Below are 13,260 nucleotides of genomic sequence, written 5' to 3'. Positions count from 1 at the left end.
AACTTTATGAAAAATTTGGTAGAGTGGGCAGGTATGTACATGGCAAGCGACTTATCATGACTGCAAGTTATCATCAGGACAAAGTCCCAGCTCATCTGCATGACCATTCTCGTGGATGGCTAAGGAACAAGGCTTCCTTACCACTCGCATGCCTAGGCTGAAGGCGGTCTTCAAGGGAAGTGTTTTCCCATTCCTATCGAGGACCTTCTGCAGGTCTTCACCAAACCTGTCCATGACCATGAATCGGTACTTTACTCCACCAAGTTCGTGAGATCCGGAACCTCGGAAACGGGGCATGCCAAGGTAATCCAGCTTTTTCTGCTTGACCCATTGCTCAACTGAAAGGCACACAAAGCAATGAGTGAAAACATGCATCTCGTCATCCTCTTACTCAGTCTCATGTGATGAAACTTCTATTCTAAAAACCACTGTCACAGAGGCACACATATCGTCGCCGAGCGCACCTACCTGCAGATGTAATTTGCAAGATGTCGCAAGAAAAGGTTTAGCGACACGCACTTTGGAATGTGCTTGCTGGCAAGGACATTTGAAGAGCCAACTCAACTTTGAAAAAGCGTGCGTACACATGACACCGCTTCGGTAATAATACTTAATGCAGTCGGGAGCCATTTAATAAAACTTTGTGTGGCTTCAAATGTTACAAGAACGCTCATACAATCTGCATTAAACACTGCCGTCTTTCTTCTGCTCGTTATGTATAACAATGCTGTCTTGGCTTGCAAATACACTGCCTAAATATAACACACACGAAACATTTATTTTGACTGTCTTTGACACTATTACAAATATTACTTAAATTACCTAGTCACTTTCTGTAAATTAATTGCGAAGGCACCTGTCATGCATTTTAACATAACCAATTGATGTGTTAACTGTCCTATGTCACACACTTATTAAATTACATCTTGCCTGGGCCTTGCAACTTGTATTTTTGCTGCTGTAGTGCCCATCGGAGGGCAAACTGTTTTTATAATGTTAACACATTCAACAGTAAACTTTTTTTGATTGATTCATATATAAAAGCACTACTTCCATGAAATTGCACAGGACAATAAATATAATGATGCACTTTGTGGGAATGCGCGACCCTCGCGCCTCCCCTGATGTTTTTCCCGCATAGCGCGTCTCCTGTGGTCCCGCTTCGCAACGTGGCCTGCGTGACGTCAGCGCGGTCGATGCGGTTAAAGCGCACTCCGAGAGATGGCGCTAGTGTTGCGCGGCTGCGGGGTTACCCTCGGCGGGAGAGACGAGGCGCGCTCTCTTGGCTTCGAGACAGCAAACGGGCTGCACGTGCAGCAACGCTCTTTCCCGGCGGGGGACGTCTCCCGCGAGCACGCGGCGACCGATGCATCTGCGAGACCGCCTCGCGTGGCCGCCTTCGAACGCGCCACGATTCGCGTGACTATACACGCGAACGACCAGGCGTTGGGATCCAGCATGGAGCGAACATATTCGCTCACGAGGACGCGGTGAGTCGGACTTCTAGATTTGTCGTGCGCCCATCGGCATGTTTTGTGGATAGCAACTCGGCTAGCAGGCATTGATGTATGAAAGGTGCAATAAATGCCCTTGTGACTGTTTGCACTACTGTGTTGTCGTTCCTTTGTCTCAAGAGTACGGTGTGAGATATCCCATATCAGACCCCACAACTTGAAAGCTATTGATTATCATTAATCGCAAATGACAATTTCATTTCCTGTGAAGAAACAGCCAAAGTGACACTCAAGGTAGTGAAGTGCATTAAAGTGACACAAAATTTGGTCGCTCGAACAGTTTATTCCTTTATGCAGGCTTCTAGCAAATGTGAAAACTTGCTTCCTCCAGAATAAGGCTGGCTGAAGGTGGAATGAAGACAAGTTGCCTTTGCAACGAAAAACTTACTCTGTTCAGCTTTTCCCACGCGGAGGTAGAAGTTGATCTCCGTGAAAAGCGGCCCGTTGCTATGAGGCTCCTGTGAGAAATGGCATTCCACTTAGCGAATGAACAAGCTTCAATGCAAGCTCAGAGTTACAAGGTTAACGCACTCACAATTTTGATGACGTAGAGTGCATTGGCGTCCACAGGTTTGGAGACTTCATCAGATGCTGAGGGGGAAAAAAATAAAAAGAGAGAACAGAGGACAGTTTATACATTTATCTATACAAAAAAATATTTACATAATGTAGACACTTGTTAAGACGAATCCTAATAAGTTGAATGGGTTGAAGACCATAATTTAGCCTTCCCAATTACTCAGTCTGCTTATATTAAAGATGAACAGGCCTTATATTCGTAAAACCTCTCACAAGCACCATCCATGGGTTGGCTTTATCAGATCGATTATCTCGGCATGCTTATCGCAATGAATTGCTGCAAGTGCCTGGTACAGTGGCCAATGAGGATGTGCTCCTAGTTGCTTCATAGAATGTTACAGGTTTCCACAGTCTTTTGAAGTTTGTTTTTAAAGGGTGACTACTGTGATCAGGCTCATGAAACTGTCACCCACATGAGACAATTTTAGAGTCAGCCTTCTACAGGGTTGAACACCAGAATACTTTACAGCCTGGGCATATCAGCCCTGCATAATGAGCTGAAAGACTACTGAAAACAGTCAGACTGAAACCCTTATGGCAAAAGAAGTGGCATCAGTTGACAGCTGTGCCAGGCGATTCAGAACCATGACAAAAGAAGACAATAACACACAAATGGGTAAGAATAAGGTACTTTATTCAGAACAAGCATAGTACGCAAGAAATACAGAGCTTTGTCCGAAGCTATATGTGCGATTAAGACAAAAGCTGATCAACATCATGTCCGAGGTCAAAGCACAACCACGTCCAAGGATGTCTCTCACATGATATGAGCTTCTGTTTTAAATATATCAGCAGCCTCCAAGAACAAGAGCCGACGAACCAATCAATTGCAATCAGAACAATTCCAAAATACAACTTTGGGGTTACAGGTAACCAAACATGCGTTCTTACAATGCATTTTCATGTTAATTTAACCCCACAGTTCATGACAATCATCAGCTGTCAAAAGAAAATAAAAAGTGTTTTGACAAGAAAAAGCGGTGATCAAATAAAAATCAAGGGCAGTGATAAATACTCCCCTCCCCCGGACCCCTACCGAGCAGTTCTGCATTTCAGTGTTTTGCTATCCTTTGTTAAGTTAGCTAAATGTTTTTAAAAGCCACAATCAATATGCAAGAAGACAACAGGCCCTGTTACATCAGATGCTGAAATAGACCCTCTGCACAGCCTTGAAACAAAGGCACTGTCAGAATTTTAGGAAGCTTGTAAGAATACCACAGGTAGTTTCAAAAGTTCCACATGCTCTTATTTAGAAATACACACCTGCCAACCTGCGACACTTAATATACATTAAAATTTCCTGGACATGGCATTCAGCAAGAGGGAGGGGGGAATAGCACACATATATTTGCAGGATACACAGACATTTATCGATGAATATTTATTTTTACACGCAGCACACACGCAGAAGCAAACTTGGAATAGGTGACAATGACAATGTGCAGTACCTTTGTGGATCAGACTTTTTTTTTTTCACACCTCGGTTTGAATTATGGGGTTTTACACGCGAAAACCACGATTTGGTTATGAGGCATGCCGTAGTGGGGCACTGCGGAATAATTTGGACCACCAGGGGTTTTCACAGTTTGCCCCATCGAAATGTGGCCGCTGTGGCTGGGATTCGATCCCGTGACCTCATGCTTAGGTGAGTTTGCTCAAAGGAGAACTGTTGGGTTTCCTTTCACCATAAGATTTCGAAGAATACAATCGACAAGCAACAAAGAAAACTCAGTCTGGGTCTTGCTGTAGCAAATATCCATTGACATTTTACATTACCGTGTGAAACTGACATGGTCAGCACCACTACCTTTGCGACCCCAAGGAACTGCAGTCCACACCTTTGAGGCTTCCTTCTTGTGCACACAGTATGTATGTCACATCGTGGTTCATTCAACATGTCAAACAAAAGTTTGCAAGCTCATGAACTGAACTTCTAATCGAATTTCGTAAAACCTTGCACTATTGCAGTAAATACTGCATAATGAGCCTAAATATGTAAACGTTATGGAAAATTTGGGAGTGTGGAGACGTTGGCAGTACAACAGAAAACTTAAGGCAGGTACACAAACAAGTGCTTTTTCTTCCCCCATTCATGCAGCCTGCAGCAGTGGATAACGTACCAACCAACCTCAACACCGTGTGTGCTTAAGATATTCTCACAGCGAGGCGAGGTCGGACGGCACACAGGAAGAGCAGCGACTTGACCAAACCCAGGAAGATCCACAGTGTGCGCAGGGAGATGCAGAAGTGCCTTGTCGCAGTGGTTTAACACAGTGGAGCTTGACAAACGTCACCACAACCCGGCACATGCAAGGAAGCCTCACCCGCTTGTCTGTGAAAGCTAGACTTTGGATGGCGAGCGTACTTATACAAGTGCCAGCCACAGCCAAAGACGCTTTCCAGCCGCGAGGGAGCAGTAGGCATATCAAAAGTTATGCTTTTTGTTAGTGCCAAGGTGCAGGCGTTCCAAATTTTCCACGGTACATACTCACCCAAAACCAACTACCTGCGGCTGATGCCTGGTCGAACTCCATCCACCCTGGGGGTGGACCGAACCCAACAGGGTGTCACTCGGCCTTCCATGAGACAACTGGCCTAAGGCTGGAAACCTAGCCATGACTATCCACAGCCATGGGGGTGACCCTCTTTTGCTTAGTCATTACACCATATCAGTACACTAGAACTAAGGAACCACCACTGTTCCCAGTCATACAAAACAGCGGCACTCCGCATCAAGCTTAAAATAAAATAAAATAAATAAAATCTTTCAGAATACTCCTTTCGCAAAAAAGAAATTTGGCACATTCCCTTCTCCCGTACAATGTACGGGCAACAGATGCTCCGACATAGCCTGCCCACTGTTTTGAATAAATTATTGTCAAGGGGTATAATTCCTGAAACATGTTCACTTGTTGACATGAGAAGTGCATTAATTCACTAATATCTTCTTTTTGAAAGCCGTGTTCATGTATTTTTCTTTTTTTCGTATCTTGCTGCGATGTATCCTGTGTAATTTTATCTTGCTGCTATGCATTTCTGTTTTTTTTTGCTATTATGCTGTGTTTTTTCTGTTTATGCTTTGTTCACAAACTCATGCATATACGAGATATTTTTGCCCTTGTTAAATAGCCAGAGTGTTACTATGACTTTTACACTTTGCGTTTTCGCTCTGTGCCTTGTACAGGGGGGCTCGGGCGTCCCTCAAGTGATTGAGTTCACTTTTTGCCCGGGCCTACCCGCATCGTTGATTTTTTGGCGATGTAAATAAACTTCAACTTCAATGTCAACTTCAAAGCAAATCGAGCCGATGGCCCAAGCTGTCAACAACGGGACAATCGCACTCACCTAGGTAGATTTCCCCAAATCCGCCCAAGCCCACCGCTTTGCCGAGCCGCCACTGCTTTCTGGAGAGGTCTGTAAGGACCTCACCGGCAGGCAATGGATCTGGTAACCGGTGTCCATTGGCAGCTACCCTGGGTGCTTTCTTCGCAGCTACGAAACAGAACATGCCATGTATTATGAGCGCAGATTCAAATGCAAATGTGCCGAATACAGCCGAAACAAGCCAGACCATTAGCCTTTGCATTTGCAACAGTGGCATGATTCAGGCACCAAAAACGCACATTTACGACTACTCCATGTTTAGAAACCAGATCCAGAGTGATTATGCGTCTCATTAGTGTGCGATTATGTACAGTGGGTGTTGTACATGAGAAAGAGAGAGAGAGAAGCTGTGCATAGCACACAAACAATTCAGAAACTGAAGTGAGACATCCACCTTGGACGTCTCACCTTAGTCCGTTGTTTCCAAACTGCTTCTGCATTGAACACTATGTTGCACCAAACAAGGCTAGAACTCAAGGCTTATAAAGTGTGCATCATTGTTCATGCCGTAACTAGTTAAAAGAATTAACTGGTGGACAGATATTGCAGAAGCAATAGATCCCCCCCCCCCCCTAATCCAGTTTGGTCATAGAGAGAGAGAGAGAGTTGTGTACCACGCCAGTTCAATTAGCGGTAATTCGTTTTTTTCCCCCCCTTGCTCTTCTGGTTAGGTGTCCAGTTTGTAACAACACTTGCCTTTCTTCTTTGGGAGCTCAGGAGTGCTGGGAGGTGCTCTCTTGGGCATTGCAAGGTTCGCTTGGGGCACTCGGACACTGTGTCACGAGGGTCCACCGTCAAGCATTCAAAGATGAACCAATTTTTGTCTTCCGTACTTTTCACCAACTCCTCAAGGACCAGACCTACACGAGAACACCATCCGCCAGGCTCAAGTGAAATGTGCAGCACTGCGTTTACTAAAAAATTAAACGCAGAACTGTAACGAAATTTCGCTTTGGCTAAACAAGTTACAAATCAAGAGTGCAGAGTGTCAGATCATTCTTGGCAAAGCTGAAGAGCTGTTAATTGTACATTTCCTTTACCAAACAGCCTGCAGTTGGCACATAAGCAGATGACGTGTGCACCCAGTGATTAGTGGATATGATGCATGTCACAGGCGATAGCCTCCGAGACGTGTGCGGTGGGCGCCACCCCATCTCGAAGGTCATGACTGTTTCTCAACATTTTCAAATCTGCGCCATTTCCAGCAAGCCCAACTAGGGCTTACATTGACTGGCATTGCTTAGTTAATGAGCTGAAAATTGGTTCGCACTGGCAATGCCCTCTGAAACACAGGAAACAGCACAAGTGGTTGTATGACGAATGCCTTAATAGAAGCTCAATAATTCACCACTACAATGCTATGCCAAAAACAAGACTGACAACCAATCGTGAAATCACAGTACTTTTATGCAAGCGACCAGATTCTACTGAACCAGTGAGCTGCCCAAAACTGAAATACAGGAGCTGCACTTGTGTACTTACAACATTGGCCTTTCTAAGTAGAACGGATTTTTGCAGGCTGTTTTTTTTAATTACATTTCTTGGCAGTCTATTACATGGGTTGCTCAGAAGAAAGAAAAAAATGATGGCTTATGGCTTGCCAAGTTACCATGCCAGCCCAAAATCACATCACTACGTTCCTTAAAAGACCCCTTTTGGGGTGTTACATAAGTGGTGGGGTTTATAAAACGCGGGCATTTACAATGGTCAAAAATATTGATGGGCAAGTTACGGCAGCGACACGATGGGGAAGGCCCTTCCAGTCAGTTGCTGCTCGTGAAAAAAAAAAAAAAAAAAGTTCATGAAGGTGGTGTTACGATCTCGTGGATGCAAAACTTGAAAGAGGGTGACCAATGCGATGGGATCTGCATGGTGGGGATGCGCGGATCTATGGTTGTCGTCTCAGTGATGGATAAAAAGAAACACGCAATCACTGCTCCAATAAACAGTAAATTAGGTGGGATGCACTATCAGATCTAGACGGACTCGGGCCTCGTGATAATACAACCCGTGCAGTTAGGCTCGGCCAGAAATTCAGCGAACGGCACCATTATTTGCAGATTGCATATGGTTACGTAGCTTCACCGTAACCATAGTTACCTAATAAATTTACAAGAGGGAACTTGGGCGCAGCGATTGTCCAGCTATTATGGCAACAGCGGTTTGTACATGGATTTGTCCTACCTTGGTGCTAGTGGCTTCAAACGTTCTTGCGGGCTTTGTTTTACTTTGCTTTATCAGCCTTTTGTCGGCCTAAATTTCCAAGCAATCCTAGAAATGCTGAAGACAGCGAGACTTTCCACATATGCATAACCGACGCAAACTGTAGCACATGCGAAGCAAAAATTCACATAAGATGAGCTTGAAAACTCGCCAAGCTATTTGATGTCTGGACAGATTAAAGGCACGTCCATGCACAACCCATCTTTCCTATGCCTGCAGCTGCCGTAGACACTAGGGCGTGAGTTCCCTCTAAACTACTGCAGGTACCAATTTCCTTGATCCAACGCAACCAAACTGAATGTTCCAAAGCTTTCCAGATTCCCCCCCCCCCCCCCCCCCCAACGGTAGACACCCTGAAGTGAGGCCTCCTTAAAGGTGTACCAATATACATACTTTCGATCTTGCAGAAACTTTACCACATCTTCTCGCATGTAAGAGGATTACACTTAGCACAAAGGTTCAGAAATGCTTATAGGGTGTGATGACAAATGTTTGACTTGGTGCCACTGACACTGTGATATCATGACAGCAGTTTGCCAACACCATGCAGCAATAAGGATAATACATGTGATGCTGCTGCTTCTAATGAGTAAACGGCCGTGATGCGCTGTTGCATGGCAGCTACGGATCATAGAAGGCCTGCTAACCTCAGAATTAGAAAAACGCTACATTGGAAAGCAAGAAAAATACCAAACATTCTTGAATACTAAAATTATTTGATCATTCAATATGTTTACTTTTCATTAAATTCGCAGACTTTGTTCTTGAGGGATCAAGGACACTCTGATCTATATAGTTGCAGTAACAATGATCTCTGCCACAGATAAGCAGAAATGTTTGTTTACTAAATGCAATATTTACACAACCTTTATACGTTTGTTTGATCAGCTGATGTCACCGATGTGCAGGCATGCCTGAACAAATGGGCCATAAAAATTGATTCAGTCTCTAAATTTTTTAGTCCCTAAGCTATATGCAAAATAAAAATTGTTAAATATTTGAGTCAATATGACAGTTGTGAATGAGCGCTGCATATCAGGCATTTTGCGATAAAGGCGTAAAAGTTGGCAGGTATGCCATAAATGCGGAGCAAATGGTTGTTTCATGACACCTTCACATTCTGGGCACCGAAATAGTAGAAACTGGTCAATACAAATGAGCATTTCAGTAAATTATTGAGGGTGTTCTGACAGCTGCACATGTCTTTTTCCCCAAGGGTCTACAGAATTTGGACCTTCCCTTACGAAGAGAGAGAGAGAAATGAAAGAGAATGTTATGCCAGTAGGACTTTAAAAGACTACACAAAAATAGTGGTTCAACAGCTGGGACATGAGGATTGTCAGCTGCCACAAGAAGTGAATGCTAGGTTCCTGCTTTGTATCTACTGTGCGCCAATTTCACTTCCGGAGTAGACGAGGTGTTTTCACAGAGACATGACAAGTTTCTTGGGACCGAGCACTGACGTGAGAAAGCCAGCAAGCACGCACAAAAGCAACTTTCATGTTAGTTGGAAACTAAAGAACTAAATTCCATTTAGAACTAAAAATAATCTTTCAGAACAGTATCTTCATTTCAATTGGCAGTTCAACATTGCTGCGGAAGATCAAAATCAGGAGCTCAAGATCAAACTTCAAAAACATTTTACGCTAATAACAGGGCTGGGACAATTTAACAATTGTATTTCAATCGTTTTCCTTTTTATGCTTTGTCAGTGGTGTGAGCGGCACTCTGTCGAAGTTGTCATGACCATCATCGGCCAGTTGCAAGTGCTAAGAAATTAAGATATGCGAGAATTTCTGCATAATAAACCTGCATAATGCAAGAATTTCTTATGGTTTAAGATACACCATAAGAAATTCTCACACTATGTAGGTTTATCGGTGTCAAACCATTAATTTCAAAGTATATTTTCGTACTTGAGGCCGCGCTTTTGGTGCAAATTCTGAAAACGTGATAACCTAAGCATTGGTTTCTGTCAGAACAACACAGTTCCCACTACTTGATGAATAAGCTACGGCCGAGCCACATATCTTAAAATAAACTAAGCAAGCTGGTGCAAACCATTAGGGCGACATTGCCACTAGTGTCCCGTCTTTACATGTCTTCAGACTTGCAAATTCTCCCGTCACGTTAACAGCAGGTATCCGGTTATCAATGAAGCATAATTTATTGCTACAACTGAACTGAATATTCCCATTTGGTGTCCCTTTAACTGCAAGAAAGAAAGTAAAGGTGAATAATTTAGGTTCAGTGACTCTCTTATGCCCTTTGTACTAACTTTGTCATTGTTCACTCAGCATTGCAAGTCCCTTCATCTGCTTTGTTTGAAGTGACTCCTAAATTGCTTCCTCCGTTCCTAAATTTGAGATTTCAGGAATGACACATGTACCGGAATGAAAACACACCAAGTAATCTTGCCAGATCAGCTCAGCTGGAAAAGGCCAATTAGGTCACATTCGACAGATGAAAGGGTCGAAATCTGCACACAGCTTCAGCACCATGTGCGAATGCACATTGTGAAGTTTGGGTCTTTGTGTTTTGTATACTATGACCGACAATCTCTAATCTCGTAGAACAGTGTTGCCACAACACTGCTGGAGGAGTTGCTAAAGTCTGAACATGTTAAAAGCTTAAGCACAACAGGGATGTACAAAAAAAAAAAAACATTATGCTTTTCTATTTTACTTAGGTTATACACTGATACGCCAAAACCGATCTTGTAGGCTCCACAAGACAGCCAGCACACAGCTGTAACTGTTAGATACCCTGGATATCTAACACTACGATATAGTAAGTTGACCAAGAAGTATGACACTATCAAAGAATAAAGCCGAGATGAAACTGCAGAAAAAACAAGACTTGTCAGATACTTGCTTAGCCAGTTCAATTAGAGGACAATAAACTTCGCAGAAAGGTTAGCCAAAAGTATGAGAAAGTTCTCAATCATCTCGTCTCTCTCCAAAATGTCATATTAGTGGCCATAACCGCTATAAAGCAGGCTTAGCTGAAAGAAGGAATAACAACCTTCCCAAGCAGAACTGCAATTGCATTTCTGGCAGCCAATCACAAAATCTATCCCAGTGCAGCAACCCATTTATTAAGAGCACGCAGAAAACACCAAATTCAGCTAATGCCAGCCTTCATGCACTTGCGTAGGGAAAAAGAACTGGACCACATGAGGCAACCTTAATACCCAGCTAAGCCAAGAAAGATATCGAAAAAAGCTTGGCAGACACTGCTGAATAATGTGCGATGACCATGCTAGAAATTCTGCTCTTGTTCACTCTATGAGGCGAGAACTTCATATCGCTGAGTGGGGGTAAATGTGGCAATATGCTAACCATTCTCATGGATAACTTTCCTAAGGTTTTAAGGGAAAGCTACTAGGCCAGAGATTCCCCGCTTGCGTTACAATGGCAAGTATCCTGGCAGCATTTGGCGGCACATTTAGTTTCTTGGAGCAGATAGTAAGTCAGCCTAGCTCTCAGGTGTCCATGGTAGAGTGTATAAGCGCGACTGGACGAGGACGTAGAAAGAAACAGATACACAGACACATCACTTCTCTACGTCCTCGTCCAGTCGCGCTTATACACTCTACCATGGATTCCAACCAACTAGTCTGCCAACATGTTTTAACCTCTCACGTGTAATGGCTTTGCATTTGCCCAAGCTCAGAAAAGAAAAGCAGAAAAACAAGTCAAATTCAAGACACAGTTATTTGTTTTTCCTATTTCACTATTTGTAGAGAAGATGTTTATGGTTTCTCTTCCCCAGCTGTAATGCGGATGGTCAAGTGGGTTTTTCTTTCTTTTCTTTTTCAGGAGTGCTCCTAATTGCGTGCACTTTTACCTCTGTAGCTTCAGCGTTACTGCCGCAGTAACTTCTGTGCGAGTACACTCATTGTGTTACTAGAGTGGGACGTCCGAGTATGAAACCAGTGGATCAACAAAACTTGAAACTCGTGTATGTGGCCGATAAAGTGAACAATGCTGCAGATAGAGAGAGAGGAACATGAGATTTACGTCTTTCAGGCGAGTGATGCATTAGGGGCACCTTGACAAGTTGACATCCTGCTCTTGTCGCAACCCCTTGTGTTTGATCAGAGGCGAAGTCTCGTAACGTGGAAGCTTTAACAGACTCGCAATCTTGCAAATGGGGTGAACAACGGTCTCACTTAACATATAACTAACGAGCTGTGAAAACACAAAACCCATCAGGAGGCAAACCGTTTGAGCAATGTCGAGCTCTGCATTTGTAAAGCGCTGCACGTTCTTCAACACACAAACGGGGTTCACCCTTTCAGCGTACCCTACCCCAGATGGTATGACGGGAATGCGTCTGGCACGAGCTCTTAACGAGGGGCGAATAAAAAACCCCCGATCAAAACTCCCGTGTCCAGTTACGATGCGTCAGCTCCGAAGGAACGCAAGCTGACCCTTGCAACTGTCAGCAGGGCGACGGCAACAACCACAGTTTTCGAACACAAGGGTGGTGCATGCGTTTCCTTGCATCACGGATGCGCAGCGCGCCAACATCCCTATGTTCCAACGTCGTCTGCGCAAATAAATCATGAGAACAAGGACGCGCTACTAGGGAGGGCAGTGACCGGCACACACTTCGCTGCTAAGGAGGTCGCGGCACTATTTTTTTCTGCCGTCTGCGAAACGCCGGTAGTCGGGTCGCTTCGAACGGCGGTAGCGGCGACGTTTCAACGGACACTGGCTCACCGGCCGATGTCGATGTCCGCACCGCGTTAAACTGCCACGCCAAACGGGAATCGCCGCATCGGAAGTCCACAGCGAGGACCGTACCAATTCAGGAGGAGCAAGGCACAGTGACAAAACAGGCGCAGACCCGTGTATCGAAACAAAACCAGCCGAACCCGTCGCAGACAAGATTTAAAAAAACCCGAACAACAAAGAGCGGCAAGGTACAAAACTAACTAACAGGCCCGCGATGCTCGGCAGAGCAGGTGTAACGGTAACGGGCCAGACAAGAAACTTGGGCAGTGGCAAACAAAAGGTTCAAAACTCGACCGAAAAGGCGCAAAAAAAGTTGGGGGAATTCGAATACGAGTGCGCTAAGCCTACCGTCAAGCTTAGGCCTAACTTATGACGTTACTCGAAAAAACAACCGGTGGCCGCTGCGCGATTGCGATGTCAGCCATGGATGGGGCACACTCTGGGAAGCCCATCATTTAACGACACTTCTGAAACGATTTGCGAGCGGCCAAGAAGGACCTAAAGGGTTTGAAAAAATTAACACATACCTCTTAAGTCCGGCCTACCGCCATTGATTCAAATAGCACCTGAAGTCTCGGACCCAATCGCGCCGCTGCAGCGAAAGATTTTTCAAAACCGAAGAAAGTTGTTGAGGCTACATACATCTACCACTCTGCAGCCAACTACAGCCTGCTACAGCCAGCTGAGTCAGCCAGCTTTACGGACGTTCGGAACATTTAGTTCGAGATATGAAAATAAAACATTACCTGTCCACAAACAAAAAGAGAATGACATGCAAACGCGTCCGTAACGCGATATAGAGTATTTTTTCAGCTACA

At 44.4% G+C, this 13,260-nt stretch overlaps 1 protein-coding gene across 3 annotated transcripts in view; it reads right to left on the bottom strand.

The window, feature by feature from the left end:
• Positions 1 to 13,129, bottom strand: part of LOC135917404 (serine/threonine-protein kinase VRK1-like) — a 43,641-nt gene extending 30,512 nt beyond the window's left edge. For all 3 annotated transcript variants that reach the window (XM_065450971.1, XM_065450970.1, XM_065450972.1), the window contains exons 1-6: positions 12,970 to 13,129; positions 6,174 to 6,337; positions 5,439 to 5,585; positions 2,050 to 2,105; positions 1,903 to 1,972; positions 142 to 338 (exon numbers count right to left, since the gene is read on the bottom strand). In XM_065450971.1, the coding sequence (XP_065307043.1) occupies positions 142 to 338; positions 1,903 to 1,972; positions 2,050 to 2,105; positions 5,439 to 5,585; positions 6,174 to 6,222 (519 nt within the window). In that variant the 5' untranslated portion in view covers positions 6,223 to 6,337; positions 12,970 to 13,129. The remainder of the gene's footprint in view (positions 1 to 141; positions 339 to 1,902; positions 1,973 to 2,049; positions 2,106 to 5,438; positions 5,586 to 6,173; positions 6,338 to 12,969) is intronic.
• Positions 13,130 to 13,260: the final 131 nt, after the last annotated feature.

The sequence above is a fragment of the Dermacentor albipictus genome, chromosome 7, assembly GCF_038994185.2.
Source record: "Dermacentor albipictus isolate Rhodes 1998 colony chromosome 7, USDA_Dalb.pri_finalv2, whole genome shotgun sequence".
Classification (NCBI taxonomy): Eukaryota; Metazoa; Arthropoda; class Arachnida; order Ixodida; family Ixodidae; genus Dermacentor; species Dermacentor albipictus.
This window is presented reverse-complemented; position numbering and strand designations above follow the sequence as displayed.